This window comes from Podarcis vaucheri (genome assembly GCF_965113315.1).
Source record: "Podarcis vaucheri genome assembly, chromosome: 5".
NCBI classification, from domain to species: Eukaryota; Metazoa; Chordata; class Lepidosauria; order Squamata; family Lacertidae; genus Podarcis; species Podarcis vaucheri.
Window position 1 is genome coordinate 63,901,828 of NC_138763.1, and position 18,435 is coordinate 63,920,262.

Genomic DNA, 18,435 nt, shown 5'->3' on the forward strand with positions numbered 1-18,435 from the left:
GCTGTCCCGGGCGATCTTAAAATGCTGGCGGGCGGGAGCGAAGCATTCGCTGCCGACCCCCAGCATTTTAAAATCTCCCCGGGACAGCGGAGGCTTCGCTCCCGCCCGCCAGCATTTTAAAATCGTCCCAGGACAGCAGGGGCTTTTAAAATGCTGGCGGTCGGCAGCAAAGCCCTCCTGTCCCCAGAGCTTGCGGGGCGGGAGGTGGGAAGAAGGGCTTTTCTTCCCACCGCCAGCCTTCAGAACAGCCTTCTGAAGGCTGGCAGTGGGAAGAAAAGCCCTTGTCCCCCCCCCAGCCTTCAGAAGAGGTCGGGGGACAGACTGTCCCCGGACCTGGTCTGAAGGCGGTTTCCCTAGGAACGCATTAATTGATTTTCAATGCATTCCTATGGGAAACCGTGCTTCGCAAGATGAAAAACTCGCAAGAAGAAAAAACTTGCGGAACGAATTAATTTCATCTTGCGAGGCACCACTGTAACATTTCTACTAAAGCCATATAGCTTCATTCCAACATCTTTCTAACATTCATTAATTTTACAGTATTTCTGTAAATAGTCTTTAAACTTTTTCCAGTCTTCTTCCACCGACTCTTCTCCCTGGTCTCGGATTCTGCCAATCATTTCCGCCAATTCCATGTAGTCCATCAACTTCATCTGCCATTCTTCCCTGGTGGGTAAATCTTGTGTCTTCCAATATTTCGCGATGAGTATTCTTGCTGCTGTTGTTGCATACATAAAAAAAGTTCTATCCTTCTTTAACACCAATTGGCCGACCATGCCCAGGAGAAAGGCCTCTGGTTTCTTAAGGAAGGTATATTTAAATACCTTTTTCATTTCATTATAAATCATCTCCCAGAATGCCTTAATCCTTGGGCACGTCCACCAAAGATGAAAGAATGTACCTTCAGTCTCATTACATTTCCAACATTTATTATCGGGCAAATGGTAGATTTTTTGAAGCTTAACTGGTGTCATGTACCACCTATAAATCATTTTCATTAAATTTTCTCTTAAGGCATTACATGCCATAAACTTCATACCTGTGGTCCATAACCGTTCCCAGTCAGCCATCATTATGTTATGTCCAACATCTTGTGCCCATTTAATCATAGCTGATTTCACTGTTTCTTCCTGAGTGTTCCATTTCAACAGCAAGTTATACATTCTTGACAAATTCTTAGTTTTTGGATCTAACAATTCTGTTTCCAATTTTGATTTTTCCACCTGGAACCCAACTTTTTTGTCCAATTTGTATGCCTCCGTTATTTGATAGTAATGGAGCCAATCTCGCACTTTGTTTTTCAATTTTTCAAAGCTCTGCAATTTTATTCTCTCTCCATCTTGTTCCAGAATTTCCCAATATTTCGGCCATTTGGCCTCCATATTGAGTTTTTTCTGTGCCTTCACTTCCATTGGTGACAACCATCTTGGGGTTTTTTCCCCTAACAAATCCTTATATCTTATCCAAACATTAAACAATGCTTTTCTAACAATATGATTTTTAAATGCTTTATGTGCTTTTACCTTATCATACCACAAATATGCATGCCATCCGAATACATTGTTAAAACCTTCTAAATCCAACTTCAGTATTTTCAAGAAGCAGCCATTCTCTCAGCCAACAAAAGGCAGCGGATTCATAATAAAGTTTAAGGTCTGGCAGGGCAAATCCACCTCTTTCTAGTCTATTAGCTTTTCTTATGTCTTTGCATAAAAGATGGGGAGGCTGCTATTTGTTTTAACATTATTAAAGTTTAATTGTAATTTAAGAAGCATAAAAACAATTTACAATTTTCTGTAATGCTTTCAGATTTTGTCTCCATTTCAGAGACAGCATCAGTCAGAAAGAAGCATATGACCCCCATTAAATGGAAAAGTGGATAAAAAAAAGAATGCTGTTCTTTCAGTCACAAAGAACTTTTAAAAAAGGATCTTTTAGCTGCTTTTGTGTGGAAAAATGTACCAAGGTTAACAGATTCATTTTAATCTGGAGAGTTTTGACCTTTGATCAGACATCTGTCATGTAGCTTGCTTTTGGCCTTCATTAAAAAATTCCATCTATAGCCAGTTAGTCTATAGCATTCCTCAATTTAGGCCTCATACCCTTTTTATTATTCCATTGCTATTCTCCTCACTCTTCCCCAACTGAAGGACTCATTGTACAAATGGAGAAAAACCAAGAATATAGGAGTACAAATTATTATTATTAAATTAAATTTGTATACTGCCCTATACCCATATGTCTCAGGGCAGTTCCCAAAACAAAGTTACAATATACGAAGCACAAAATACATAATAAAAGCCAAACCACAAAATGCATAATAAAAACAATAAAAACAATTAACAATACTAATGTATACACAGAAATAAACAATACACTCCTTGACAAAAGACCCTAAACAGTACTCCAGCCCCCAAATACAAAAATCCGAATGAACATTTAACAACTACTTTAAACAACTGCACCCTCCAAAGAAAACAGCACCCATCCAAGTTAATACCCCACCCGTTAAAACAAATGAATCATCAAGATTTCAGGGTGGTATACAATAATAAAATCTTGCGCACAGTGACTTAAAATATCATAAAATACATTCTGCATTAAGATTCAAACTGATATCTCTAGAACTCTGAAGTCTCATATAAGCTTTTTTGCATCAGTTCCCCCCAAAGGCCTAAAACTGCACTGCAAATGTAATAGAGCTATTTGAAATATGATAGCAGGGCCAGCCCACCCATGAGATGGGGTGAAGCCTTGGGCGTCCAGCCCACTCCACCACTGACATAGAAGGAGTGTCTGCATTAGTGCCAATTTCCAGATAGATCTCACTGGAACCCGTCCTTGCTTCACTCTACCGCCAAGCAGCTAGGTAAGGGATGCTTCTGCAGGGATGCTGTGGTGACAGGTCAGGGCAGCCCTTGCCATTTCACCTCAAGCATCAAAACACGATACTCAGCTCCTGTATGGTAGACAATGTTCCAGTACACCCATTATTCTGTTCTGTTTCCCATCCAATATTCACAGGGCAGTAAGACAATTCTCTGACATGTTGATAATTAATAGTCTCCGTTTCTACCTCATTCATTCATTAAATCTATCTGATAAGTCATCTTAGTTTGACCTCTGCATGCTATACAAGGGGTTGCCTGTCTCACCTGTTGATACACAAGCAAAGCTATGTGAGTGCTTCTGTGGCAATTTTTTTAGGCACTATTTTTTGTTTGGCAGCATTCTGGTAGCAGTTGAGAGCTGGAGGCTGAGGGTCATGAATATTCTGGCACATCTTGAAAAGCGCCTTCTGATGATGGTGCTTCGAAATGGTGTGAATTGACTGCTGCGGCACAGCAAGAGATGAAATGTTGCTAAGGCAGTGGGGTTTCCTCAGCAGCCGAGACTTTCCTCTTTTCATGATGGGCAAGAGTTGAGAAATTTTTTTGTGTGCTGAATCACTACAAACATCTTGCCCATATTCTCATGTTGCCTCTACTGAAACTGATTCCATAGGATGAGGCCAATCAATTTCTGACCCTGTGCAAGAATTCCCAGTATGCATTCTGTACAAAGGGGAAATCGTATTTAATCTTGGTGTATCCAGCCATGCCGTGCCAGTAACCACAATGGAGAAGGCTTGTAATAACAGTCTCTGTAGGGGGTTTGCTTCAGTTTTCTTAACTGGATGGGCAACTGTTTCTTTTACTGTTGTGCATTCTGAAAACACACAATTTTATTCTGACTTTCATCATGAGCGGCAGCACATTTTATTTGCTGACTACTTGGTTATTAAACAGGAGCATGCTGAATTGTTTATTATTCTATATGTTCATCTTGGTCTTGTTTGCAGCTTTAAGGGAAAATGCAAATGGAGCAGAGAAGACTGTGATTAGTGTTTTACATAACTGTCACTTACTGTAATTACATGTTTTTAATCAGTAAAATTGCTTCCATGTTCTATTAACAAAATTCTTTCCTTTGACTCCCTTTCAGAATTCTGAGTAACAACAAGATCTTGTGGTTAAAGAACAACTCTTTCATTGGACTGAGATTCTTGGAGAGACTGTGAGTAGCTGTTCAGTTCTCCCTGTAACTCCCCCCCCTCCACCCAACCCCGAACCCTGTTTCTTGTAATCATTTGAAATGTTTAAATAAATATGCAGAACAACTCAGAAGCTCTGCAGTGTGTACAAGATTAGGGTTTCTGGGTCAGACTTTCAGAGCAATACACATAAAGAAAATGAAAACTGCACTAAAGCAGTTGTGTCAATTTGGAACAAAAATAAATGAAAAGGAGGAAATGTGCATTTGCATAACCTGCTGGAATGAAGGTTGGCAAATAAAAGATTTCGCTCCAGGTTATATGCTGCATGGTTAGAATTAACTATTGAGTTCCCAGTCTATTGTCTTAGCCACCCTCCCTCAACCTGGTTCTCTCCATATGTTTTGGATCCCCATACCCATTATCCTTGACAGCTGACCATGCTGGTTGAGGCTGATGGGAGTCATAGCCCAACATATCTGGATCAGAGTAGGTAAGTGTGGTGTTGGCCTTCTGAATAAATGGACCAGGCTGTGCCTAGTAGTAATAAATGACCAAGGCAGACAACTGATAGCCTCTATGGTTTTCTGCCCTGTTGTTTTGTTATATGTTTGGCTTATTCTGAAAAATTCAAGGAGACAACCATAGGTTATGAGAAACACAGAACTGGGTGGAAAACATAATCCTTGTATCAAGTTCCTTCGCCCACCTCTTCAACATGTACTGCAATTTACCTCATATCCTCAAGACATCATCACATTGACAGAACCTTCAGATTTCTGCCAGTGCAGCCAATGGTGTGGAATACATAAAGGAAAGCAGTTTATAACAGGAGGAAGATACTATGAGTTACAGAATGAGTTCTTCTCATTCTCCTGCAGAGACGTCTGCTGAAAAACAATTCTGATGGGATTAATCATTCATCCTGTAAGTTTACAAGTATAATATAAATATAATTCATACAATTATATTGTATGAATCTAAAAATGATTCCTGTAGTTCCAAGCTGAAGATACTTTACATGGACTTTCCAAAAATCATCATTGTAGTTGAACTTTTGCCCCCCCCCCCAAAAAAAGGGAAAAGAAAACATACAGCTTATGTGCTATCCCAGAGAAGAAATTAAGATCCCATATTTGCATATTCAACCTCTTTGAGGCTCACACAGGGCTTCAGTATAGCATGTCTGTCTGATGCATAGTTAAGCATCCCAAATTTCAAACAAAATACTTTCAGAAAACTTGACTGCTCTGACTAGCTAACAAGCTTAGGCATCTAGAGATCTATTTAGAGAATTACATTCTACTTTAGATTCAGAGGTTGTTGCAGTAGTTGAGGAAGACCCTTTTAATTACAGAAATCAGGTGCAGTATTGATATGTATGTCTAATTTGCAGTTACAGTCAGGTATAAATTGTAGTTGCGAAATACCTACCAGAGTAAATACTTTCATATATTAGACGAGTGTGGAACCTCAGGCCAATGAGTTGAATGCAGTTTCCTGAGCCTCTCTATTTAACCCTCTGGTTTTTGTCTAGAACAGGACACCTTTTCTCAGCCAAATGCCTTAGTGGCTCTGCTTTATGTCCTCCTATAGAGTTCCCCCCCCCCCAGGTTGGACATGTATTTGAACTGTGTGGCAATGCCTACTGCTTGTCTAGATGGGTTTGTGTGGATCCAACTATTTGGTCTCTTTCAAGAGTAACTGGATTTGTCTGGCCACCAGATGCTCAAGCAACTTCCCTAAAAAGGATATAATGGCAACTAGCCAAACCCAGGGTTCAGCACTTAGTAGGAACTTTGCCCTCTGGCCATTTCTAACAGAGATGCCTAAACCCAGCGGAGAGGATACTAGCAGTTCCCACTTCCAATAAGTTGCCTGGTGGCTCCAAGTAAATTATCTGTATCTTACAATCCTGGCCCAAGCTCCTTGTTATTATGAGATCTAACACTTTTCCCATCCAATTTGAAAGACTAGGAAAATGGCAGCAGACTGACAATGCTCACTAGAAAAATTACTTCTGATCCTCAAAAACGGCTCTCCCATCTCTTCTCCTTACTGTTATCTTGACTCATGCCATGTTTCATCAGGGTCACTGCAAATTAAATGTGGAAAATCATTTCACTATATTTTAAGAGGTGAAAATCTAGTAAGATTAATTGAACTACGCAGTAGTGCTAGACATTATTGATGACACCATTTCAGCACATTATGTTAAAGGAATAATATCAGTAAGGATAATGAGCGCAGTGTATCTAATAGAAATCTAACATAAAACGAATTGATGGCAACAGCCAAGTATTAAAAGGGCAACTGTGACTCATGTGACTGTGATTAGGGCCATAACTAGAAGCAGGTCTGATTTCATTAATCTAAGCATTTCTAAACTATGGGGCAGGGCTGGAGCTGGAGCACTGATTTCCACCTTCACTAAATTTGGAAGGAGAAAAGGAAGGAAAAGGAGAGAGGAATAAGTGCAGCAATCATTTCCAAGGTTTTCTTTTCTCTCTCCCCAAGATTTTCTGAGATGTCAGAGATGGCCACAGCTAATGATGAAATATTAAACGGGGCTGATTTGTGCTAAAGGGAGAGTACTTGAATGTGTTCAAGGGAACATGTATGCTTTTATGCTGAGATTCTAATGTATTGTCAGGAAGAACTTTCTTCCCACTAAATTGGATGGTGACCATTCTTCCCGTCCCTTTTTCATGTGCTGAATGGTAAAGCTTGCTTACATAAGGCACTTGAGTTTAATTTTCTGAATTTTGGGGGATCCAGGAGAGAAGCAAAATGAAGTGTTTGACATTCCAAAGGATGTCAAAAGTACTTGTGATCCTGTGAACAATGTAATGCATTTTAAATTTCATTAATGCAATCTATTGGCCATTTGCCGCTGTAAGCCATGGCTAATGACTTAATGGGAATATGCAGATGGGTCCAACTTTCCTCCCCTTGTGCAAACAGGAGTGTAAAACTAAAACCAGTGGTTTAGTGTTGTTTCCAAACCAGGGCTTATGGCTTATTTTGCTTCAAACAAACATTCTCTGGTTCGCCAGAAACGGCTTAGTCATGCTGGCCACATGACCTGGAAGCTGTACGCCGGCTCCCTCGGCCAATAAAGCAAGATGAGCGCCGCAACCCCAGAGTCGGCCACGACTAGACCTAATGGTCAGGGGTCCCTTTACCTTTACCTACTTCAATGTGGGAACCAGCCTACTATTTCTGCTTTAATAAATGGGTATCATATTTCTGCCATTTATAGTTCTTTTCTTTTTTTAACTGGGTAGGAGAAATGTTACAGTGCTGTTGTAACAAACAAGAAAACTACATAGCCGTCAAGAAGTATGTGTTTCTGTATGTGTGTAAATACACACACACACATGCACATGGTGCACAATAGTGCTAGGAAGTCTTCACTCACCTGGTTTGCACAACATGCGAAGCCAAACCTTATCATCCTTTCCTTAGTGAGACTGTGGTTTCCCAGAGCAACTGCTTTACAACTCTCCAGTCTTTTTTCCTGCCATGTCAAGCCTAAGTTTGCCTTAGTGTGTTATTCGAACTGGGGCTTGTGGTTAAGGTCTCTCCTCACTAACCACGAGCTGGTAACCAAGTTTTGTTCTTGGTTATAGCTTGTGGTTGTTTGGGAGAGAGCTTAACCACCAAAACCACTCCTGTTAAAATGCTGAGCTAAACTTTGGCTCAGGTGGTGCAACAGCAAAAAGGACTGGGGAGAAGGAAAACCTCCCTCTGCAGGATCCCGCATGCTTGTGCTGTTTCACTAAGCCAAGGTTGGCTTAGCATGTCACGTGAGCTACTGTCGTCTAATGACATTAACTATTCATTGTGAAGCCTTTGGTCATCGAATGCTTCCTGCCTTCCGAATTTCTTTTTCCATTTTTCTGCTTCTCTCATGCTCATCTGAGATTCTGAGGTTTGTTTGTTATACTTAGGGGCTTAACCTCTGGTTATCATTGATCTTTCTTTAATAATGCCCATCATTCCAGTCAATATTAAACTCTACCATGTCAAAATAGTTATACTGCACTTCAAACCATATGCAGCTTTCCAAGGTATCTGCAACCTGTATACTCCATTTCATATGGAAAATATGTACTGTAGTCTTTGATACATTTCATCTCTAAATTTTGTTAGGAAATTTATAAGCATTAGCATTAACCTTTGGGTGGGAGATGAGGGAAGTGGTGATATTTATTTGAAGCACTCATGCTCATGTAGTATTTTTTCTCCTTTCCTTTTCTTTTTTGATGGTGGGGGCAGGTGAAGAGTCATTGCCCAGTCTATTAGAAAGTAGTTTCTGTACCTTCCCCACCCCGGGTGACAGCTTGCTATTGCAGATATATCCCCCACCCCTGACCAAGTGCCAGACAAGGGGGAATGCTTCTTATGAATGTTTTATTTAGGGGGAGTGTTTGTATTTGTGTACTGTTGCTGCTTGTATGCGAGTATTTGTCCAGGTTTGTCTGGGTCTCATTGTGTAGACATGTGGGGGGGTTGCTGGTTGAGGATGCGAGACTGAGTGATGGGAGCGCTTGCAGTGTGGGCAGTGTGATTTGAGGGTGTGTGAGAATGCTGAGGTTAAATATATTGATTTAGAGTATTTTATATAAGTGTGTTGATTGTGTAAGTGTGTGCTTGAGTGGAACTGAATGCAATGTATTACTAGCTGTAGTTCAATTAAGTTGTGTGTACAGGCGCTGGGAATTTAATTGGTTTATTTAATTGCATGATGGATTGGCATACGGTGGTTGGGAAGAGGAAGTTGTTTTCCTTTTGCCAAATTGTCAGTCCAGTTATTTAAAAGTGTGGAATGTGCGCTTTGTGGCAGATTTTCATTTGTTACATTTGGTTTCCTGGTGTTTCGAAGATAAATAATTGTATCCTGCAAACTGGAGATGCAATACACTTCTGGAAAGAAACAAACTTACATGTGTGCTGTATACAAAAAAAATCATCCCTAACCGTGGGCAATATTGGATAGTTTCCAGAATATGCACATGAAAGTAGCCCTGCTTCTTTAATTTTTAAAAGAAAACCATGGTTACTTTGAATATGATCAGAATTATAAAATGTGTATATTACATGGAACGTAAATAATATTCCGTTGCCTTTTGTCTTTTGTTATGTCACATAATCAAGGCTGATTAATCTTTATGCCTTGTCATTCTGCTTCCTAGAACTTGTATGCACCTCAACTTCTCTTTTCATTTGTAGACCTTCAGTCATGTTTTATTCTTCTCAGCTATCACTATGTCTTCAAGACTGACTCTTCTCTGAATTAGTCAGCCTTGTCTGCCATGTACCTGTCCCTGCCAATCCAGTCTCTTTGTTTATCTTACCATGTCCTTCTGCCAGCTTTCTCACAGATGAATCAAAATTCTATTGCAGAGAGACATATTCTGTCATTATTAGCATGCTTTTGGAACTATATTCCTTGGTACTGGCATGACAATACATATTACATGGAATGCAAAAAAGTGGGTGCCGGTCCACTTCATCCATCAGGTGCCCTAGTTTGAGTTTTTACCATTTTACTTCACAATCTATAAAATATAAAATACTTTATATTGTTAAGATAAAGTTTGAGTTTTTGTAAACAAAAAAAAAAAAAAAGACACATGAGCTTCACAGATGACAATCTGTACAGTGCTTCATTGAACTTCATTTGAATGTCCACTCTATTTAATTATGCTTTATATTTGTAATTGTGCAAAGCAAAAAAGAACAAAAATATTTTTGGAATAATATTGTAAGAAAGAAAACAAATATTTAAGGTACAAGCTCCAAATGTGATGCATTTTATACTATGTAACAAGCTAAATTTAAGAGGTTCTTTTTAGGTGCATGTGTGCTACTCAGAAGTGTTCCCACTGAGTTCAATGGGATTTACTCCCAGGTATATGATTGCAGCTTAACTTTTGCTTATATTTCCCCCCAGCTCTTTTATTTAATGAACAGATTTCACACCAGCCATTATCATAATGCATTTTAAAGAAATGAAGTTGCCTGTATTTATAAAAATGTTCAGAGCTTGTCATGTTAAAGACCAACAAATCTTTGTTCTGGGCCTCCAGAATTCTACAATAAAACATTAAAAAACCTACAACTCATTGAAAAGCCTTTAAAACTGAAAGGCTCATCTAGCACACAGTTATATGAAAAGGCAAGTAGATTTTTCTTGCACAATGCAGATAATGCACAAGTATTATGCTATCATTTTCTGCTGCATTTTCAAGCAGAGTTCATACCAAGTTCACAGACTATGTAAAAGGGGTTTGTTAACTGGGGCTGCCATTCAATAGAATTGATCCTCTCTCAAGGTCAATGCAACCTTATGGCCTTCCCTGAAAATATCTGAGTTCTGAGTTTTTTAGAATCCATTGAGTTCATTGCCATCAACATGTTTACAACATGTTTCAAAACCAAAGCTAATGATAGATCACACTGATGGCTGCCTTAATGAGAATGTTTAACTGATAATGCTTTTTATTTACCAGTATAATCATTCAAATTACCATAGGTTCTTTGTTCTGTCAACCATTTAGTGAGCTTATCATCTCTCATTTGTGGAAATGTCTCTTGAGTTCTGTAGCTTCCTATTGCATGCATTTTCTTTCCCTTTCCAGGCATTGAAGGCCCTAGTTAGATGGCTGCGACAATCTCTTTATGCTTGAGTAGAAGCAGCGCTCAGCGCTGTTAACAGGAAGGAAAAAGCCCTTCAGCTTATTTGTGCCTATTGACCACTTGGCCTATCACACATTGGCTGCTCCAGATTCACTCACTTTTCTTATGTTGTCAAATCAAATGCATGCATCCCAGAGCACAGAGGGGAAATTCCTCTTAAGGTAGCTGCTCAGATCTGTGATTCCAATGGGAACATATTATGTATTGAAAGGGGAATGCTAGATGAAGAAAAGGGAATGGGCTGGTCCAGGGCTGAATTTATTAGCAGTTTATGGAAAAGAAGAGAATAGGAAGTTGTGTGAAGAAAATGCTCCAGGAGATTTTTTAGTGCAAGGCTATATGGATATCTTTCCAAATACATTATTTGCATTCAGGTCTGAATTGCTAATAAGTTTAAATGCTTGCAAATTTAGGAATAGAGGGGGTGACTGAGAAATGATAAGACATTTTAAATGCACCAGGTAACGAGATTGGCTTATACAGTGGTACCTTGGTTTAAGAACAGCCCTGTTGATGAACTATTCTGTTTACGAACTCCGCAAAACCGGAAGTAGTGTCCTGGTTTGCGAACTTTACCTTGGCCTAAGAACAGAACCTGAACAGTGGAAGGGCACTGGTGGTGGGAGGCCTCATTAGGGAAAGCGTAAGCGCGCCTCAGTTTAAGAATGGTTTCGGTTTAAGAACGGACTTCCAGAATGGATTAAGTTCGTAAACCAAGGTACCACTGTACTGAGAATTAATGTTGTTTCTTTAGTACTGTTCCCAAATGAAGCAACTTAAGCTATCATTGAAGCTGTATGGAAGAATATGATGGATGGAAAAGCCTTCATGTAGAATAATATCTTGAAAGAGGAAGCATTGAATTCATGCACTGAAGTTTGGTGTGTGCCAATTCTAGCATTGCTTGGTGTGATTAAGAAGTGTGGATAATAATGTAATAAATAAGGTATTTCTACACTAGCCAGTTAGTGAGCCTATATCTGCATAGACCTAAAGTCCCACATTTTAATTTGTGTGTGGGCTTTCTAGACAGTTTCTACATATGGTGTGTTCCAGTTCTGTTTTCATGCATAGTTTATATGTCAATAGGGAAAAGTGCCAGAAGTGGTGCATGCACAACAGCCTAGCACATTGGTGTAGTACAGTGAGATATGCCCATGCCTCACTTGTTTAGTTTTTTTACCTTCTAGGGAATCATCAACACTCTTGAATTGCTTTTCATACCTATGGTTGTGGATGCTTTCATGTTTTCCTTAAATGCAACATGCATTTGAACAAATTAATAATGTCAGGAGGTAACTGGAAGGCCCATATGGAAGATTTTATAGCAGATTGGATGACATCAAATGAAAAGAAACCTTCTATTAAACACAAAATGGGATTCTCCAAAGCCTGGAGGGGTGGAGGTTTGTATGGTTGACATTTTAGTTTAGGAGATGTTTGGACATAATACGAAACAAGTTTGGAAGGCAATTGAGGCTTCTAGGCCAAAGTTAAATATAGACAAAAATTGTTTCTGTGTTAAACATGGCATAGCTCTTGGGGCATGCGATTGATCCAAGGGAAAGAGAGCAAGCTTAGGAAAAGTCAAAGTTGTACCTGAAATGCCACTGCCTAATGTAATACAAGGCAGTGTATAGATTATTTTGAAGGCAGATGATACCAAACTACAACATCTATAACTTTTTCTTTAAAAGTGAAGTAAGATTTAAAAGATTCTTAACTGCATCCTCTAAAAGGCACTCAATTTGAGTGGACTCTAAGCGCTTATGCCCTGTTTTATTTAAGAGTGCCAGATCCTAAAAATGGAATGTTTTCTCCATTAGTGTTGTTAAGGATGCATCCAGATTTGTGACTTTAATAACTCTACCTAAAGGTCACCATGCATATGATCCCATTGATCTGGTGATGATCCCTGACATTTACATGATTACACAAATACAAGGGATTAACATGTTACAAATGTCATTTCTGCGATCCAATATTATGAATGGATATTAACACACATTTGTGGGAGTTTTTTTGTGACAATCAACAGAAGATTTTTTTAAATGGAAAAAACAGGTGTAATATTTGCTAAGCAAATGATAACTAATTTGGAGAAGTGACAATTTAATTTTCCAGAAGATAAATTATTTGTAGAAAGGTTTCTGGACATGAGTTAGTGAACTTGTAAATGTTCAGTGTTTCTGAAACATGATTTATATATTTTAAAAACTAGGTATTGGGATAATGTGTGACTTATCCCTAGGTAACTGTATCATAAAGGGAACAGTAGTCCAACCCTGGAAGATTTCTAAGCAAGCTGAAAGCCCACAGATTAGATGTGTCTTTTGACAGTTCTGGCTAAAGTAATAGGGAGGAATGCATTAGGTGAATATGATGATACTACAGATCATTAAATCTCCATACTTGGTCTCAGGTGAAATTATTTGGTAGCCCCCCAACTTCATTCCCTTCACCATGTCTTATAAATTATGAAGGAAGTTAAGAGACCACATGCATTGGACCTTGCTGACCTAGATGGAAGGAAAGACTTTCCAGTCATCAGACATGTGCGCTGTGTAATATGGAATGAATTGATAAATGAGGACAGCACTAACGGATTGAGGGAAGATTTAATGGCATGCATTCGTTTCAAACTCTGAGAAGCAAATGAATGAAGGAAAATAGAAATTCGTGAAGTTCATGTGCATATAAAGATCAGTTTTGCTTTGGTAACCAGCCAGCAACCCTGTGGGTTTTTATTTACAGAGAACTGGCTAATTACCCAGCAAACCACAGATATTCCAAAATATTAATACTTCAGAGGGTTTTTTTGATAGCATTTTTTAAAAAAAATCTAACAATTTTGACATTGCTTTGTTTCTGTTGCTACATTACAACCATACATTTTGTCATGGCCACATGTGGCCACCTCTCTCCCCTTGCTTTCCAATACTGTGATTGCTGGTTTTGCATCTTACTGCATGGGAACAAGAGAGTTTGTACCTAACGGGAGGCCGTAGCTCAGTGGTGAAGTTTGTGCCTTTCGGTGAAGAAGGTCCTGGCCCAGAATAGCGATCTTGCAGTTCCTATACCATATTCAAATTGTAGGCGTGGCCATAGGGGGAGTGGGTGGAGCAACGTGTGCCACTTTGTATGGCATGCTATATTTCAATTACACAAAAGCCAAATGTTTATGCACCCACTTTCCTCCCCTCTCCCCATCCATGCAAGTACAAAGCATTTTCACAGTCGAAGGACACATTTCAGCCAGGCTAAAGCACCCAAGGAGCGTGTGGAGCCAGGGTCATTGAGGGATGTGGGTTGGGAAGAGGGGGGTGTAGACTGAGGAGTGTGCATTTGGGAGAGTCCCATGGGCCAAATAGGGAGGACTTCTGATCTGATAGAGGTACATACAATTAGATATGAGAAAGAGAAAGGAGATTATCCTCTTGCAACCCTAGAACTCAGGGTTATCCCATCATTGTCAGTATATTCAGGACCAGGCAAAGCTTACTGAACTTCCTTTGACAAACTTTGGTGATCGTCACTGGTTTGGATGGCTTTAGAAAACCATGAAAGATGGGTGTATCAGTAGTTATTAGCCAGGACAGCTAACTGAAACAGTCATGTTCAGAAGAACGAATGATGAACCTGTGGCCCTCCAGAGTTGGTCTGTAATTCCCGTCATTCCTGACAATTGGTCATGCTGGCCGGCACTGAAAATATAAGCATAATGCTGAATGTTGTATTTTCTCTAAGAAATTATCAGATTATTATTATTATTTTTTGTATTTTCATTCAGTTATTTGTGAACCAAAGGAAAGGAAACTGCCTTATACCGAGTCAGACCATTGATCCATCTAGCTCAGCTTTGTTTACACTGACTGTCACTGGCTGTTCAGGTTTTCAGACAGGGACTCTTTCCCAGCCCTACCCAGAGATGTTGGGGATTCAACCTGGTACCCTCTTCATACTCTACCTGTGATCTATAGCCCTTCCCCAAAGGGTGATGTTGGGCACCACACAGACACTCATCCTAATGGCATTAGCTGCAAGACTGCTCTTCCATACTTGGACCTTGGACTTCTCCTTTGAAAAATATTTCTCCTCAGTACGAGAATCTACCAGTTTAATACACACAAGCCAATGCACTTCTTATACATAAATTTTTAAAGAATATATTATTTATATCTCCATTAAAAAGGACTTAATGTCCCTTCCTCTGATAAATGGTGCAATCTGCCATTTTGTTCTGCTATGCAGAATGCAATTCTGTAATGCATGACTGCACAGTATTGGAAAAAAGTAAATGGGAAAGAATGCCATAAAATAGTTTTAAATAACATATTTTTCAGCGGCAGAACTTTGTAACAATGATGGATTTCTATAAAGCTGGCACAGAGGTAGCGGCTATGTTTGTTTATTTCTAAAGGATAACTATATCAGTAAAAGACTAATACAAGATTTGGTGTGCTGTTCTTCCTTTTTCTCAATAAAAAATGTTCCTCAGAACTCCTTCTTTTTGACCCCTTGCCCAATCTATTTTCCTTCTGATTTACAGTGCTGAATCATGAGTATAGTACCATACTCTCGAAAGTATTCTCTGCACGCCTTAGGATTTTTCACTTAGGCCAAATAAAAATGATATCGCAATGCTGGCACTGAAAAGTATTAGCTAAAAACTCCCCACTAGCCTTCATGGTTTCATGGAAAAGTTGGTAGAACTTGCCATTTCAAAAAGCAGGTTCGGTTTTTCAAAACAACAACACACATCCCAATACTTGTGGGGTGCAGCTCAAAACATAGCAGCTAATATGATTGTGAGGAGGAGCTGCTGGGATGACTCCCAAAACCACTTCAGCAATGGTCAGCACTGGAAGTGTTGGTGTCAGTTGAGTGCAGGCACCTAGACCCACCTCCTGCCAACTTAGTAGTTTGAAAGCACGTCAAAGTGCAAGTAGATAAATAGGTACCGCTCCGGCAGGAAGGTAAACAGCGTTTCCATGCGCTGCTCTGGTTTGCCAGAAGCGGCTTAGTCATGCTGGCCACATGACCTGGAAGCTGTACGCTGGCTCCCTCGGCCAATAAAGCGAGATGAGCGCCACAACCCCAGAGTCGGCCACGACTGGACCTAATGGTCAGGGGTCCCTTTATCTTTACCTTTACCTAGACCCAAAGTTATGGGCAGAAATGGGAATTGTCAGGCAAGCAGTGGCATACTGAACCTTTTGCAAGGCTTAAACCTGATTTATTTATTAATTAAATTTCTATACCACCTGTCACAGGGTGGTTTAGAATATAAAAATGCAGACAATACACAACATGTGTATCTGAAGAAGTGTGCATGCACGCGAAAGCTCATACCAAGAACTAACTTAGTTGGTCTTTAAGGTGCTACTGGAAGGAATTTTTTTATTTTGACTATGGCAGACCAACACGGCTACCTATCTGTAACTGAATACACAACATAATAACAAATGAAACAATAACCCACCTCCAACCTGTTGTTTTTTTAAAAAACAACAACAACCCATAGATTGTTTAATTAGCCAGATGCTTGGGAGAAGAGGAATGTTTTGGCCTGGTGTCTAAAGATAGTAATCAAGGTGCCAGGCGAGCCTCCCTGGGGAGAACGTTTCACAAGTGAGGAGCCACCACAGAAAAAGTCCATTCTTATGTTTCCATCCTCCAGAGCTCTCGTGGAGGGGGCACACAAAGAAGATAATGGCAGGCTTAAAAAGTGTAACCTGCAGTTTGTGCAGCTCTTGATGAATAACACCAGGCTGCTTGAATACTGTTACAGGAGGGAGTGTCCAGTGGGCACGATCCTGGAATACGATTCAGTCTGGACTGGGACCATTTGTAGAGTACTTTATAAACGTTAGAGCAGCCACATTGCCTTGTGGGGTAGCCTGCCAGAGGCTGGATGTTGGTGGTGGCTGGGTACAGAGGCAAAAATTTGGGTAGGGCAATGGATGGGACTCTTACTTTTGTAAGAAGTTTGTGGGAGGTTTCTTTCTGCAACCACCTCTGTGTAGGCAAGCAAGATACATTAGTGCAACTCAAGGCTCCATTCCGTTCAGGACAAAATACTTGGTGAGTGCACAGAGCAGGATGTGTGACCTGGGAGAATCTCAAAGGCTAGACAGAAGCCCTTGGAGTGTTGCATTTGGCCCTTAGGCTTGAGACTCCCTACCACTGTGTAAGAGATGGTGTGTTGTTGTAAAAATGGCAGAAGGTGGTGGTGAATTTATTTTAAAAATTGTGACATGCTACATGGTTAGTTTGATTTAATAAATAACAGAATTGTTCTGACTCATGCAAAATACTAAATATATTGGAGATGGCCTGGTAAACATAACAGCACCCCAATACTGGAAGAGCAATCTTTTTGTAACTTCTTCAGCTGAAATTCTGTATCATGTTAATTTACTATGAAACCATGCCATAGTCACGGATGGGTCATGGTCCTGTTTTCCAATAAGTAACGTGTCTAACCGTTTTTCTTGGAAGCATTATGAGTATTAAATAGTCCCACTTAATCACATGGGCTAGATTTTTTTCAAATCTTTGCAGTATACTTGTGTTAGTTTGATAGTATCTCACCTTATGCTAGCAAGTATTTTATGAATAAAATACTTACAGTGATGTAGAATACACAATATTTAGACTGAAATGGCTTGTGCCAAATGGGCCTTGAACACAATGTGTGTGCTTATTGTAGTACATTATATAGGAAAGCAAAAAAATAGAATTGTACTCTTAAATAGTGACAAATTAGGGCTTTGATGTGTTACACCACACATGTAGTTTGCTCCATAACTGAGCTAGAGATTTTGCATCTCTGTAGTAAAGAATGCCACAGCATTTTATAACTAAAATATGTTTATTTCCGTTTTTTAGCTCCTGGCTCTTGAAGCCGGAGGCTCCTTTAACACATGAGTAATCTTTCTCTCCAGAATATATCTCTCTGATATAGGGTGCTATCATTTTGCCACTTGGATTTTTCCCTATCAGATAGGTTGAATTTACTGAATCCATGCTCATATGATAAATTATCCATAATATTAGTTGATTTATATGTTAATATTTCAGCAACAAATTCACCTTGCTGGATTAAGAGATCTTTTGCATTTTCTTTGTCTAGAGAGCAAGTCATCTTCTCAAATAAGGACAGCAGATGAGGGTAGTATGGTGTTTTTATGTGCTTTACATTCCACATGTAATTTTCTCTTATAACTAAGTACTCTTTTCTTAAATCATTGTGGCTTTGTGTGTCATGCTCTATTTTAGTTTGAAGTAAAGGAACAATGCAATGTAAGTTGATTAAAAGGTTATTAAAGGCCAAAACATTTATCTGTTTGAAAGGTAGGTTTACTTACCCATATCTGCTTTATCGGTCATTGTAATGAAGGTTAATGTTGCCCTAAAGCTATAAATACACGTTCAATAAAAGCAAGTTGCAGAGGCTCTATTGTAGAGTTGATACAATGAAAAAACAGCATAGACATGAAATAGTATGAAAAACGTGGTTTTTTGGTAGAAAACAAGAACAAAAGGCTTACAGCATAGAAGAGGAAAATAGAGATGAACAATGATCTGTTTAATATCTGAGTTAATTTATCTGTGTTGTTGGACTATCTGTGAGTATTCCAGTAAACTAGTACTGTATTCAGTTTCTGTTACAATGTTTTAGCATTAGGTCAGTG

The 18,435-nt window shown here is 39.4% G+C and overlaps 1 protein-coding gene across 1 annotated transcript in view; it reads left to right on the plus strand.

The window, feature by feature from the left end:
- ADGRA1 (adhesion G protein-coupled receptor A1) overlaps window positions 1-18,435 on the plus strand; it is a 322,886-nt gene that overhangs the window by 37,876 nt on the left and 266,575 nt on the right. The window contains exon 2 of the mRNA XM_082225336.1: window positions 3,985-4,056. Coding sequence (XP_082081462.1) covers window positions 3,985-4,056 — 72 coding nt within the window. The remainder of the gene's footprint in view (window positions 1-3,984; window positions 4,057-18,435) is intronic.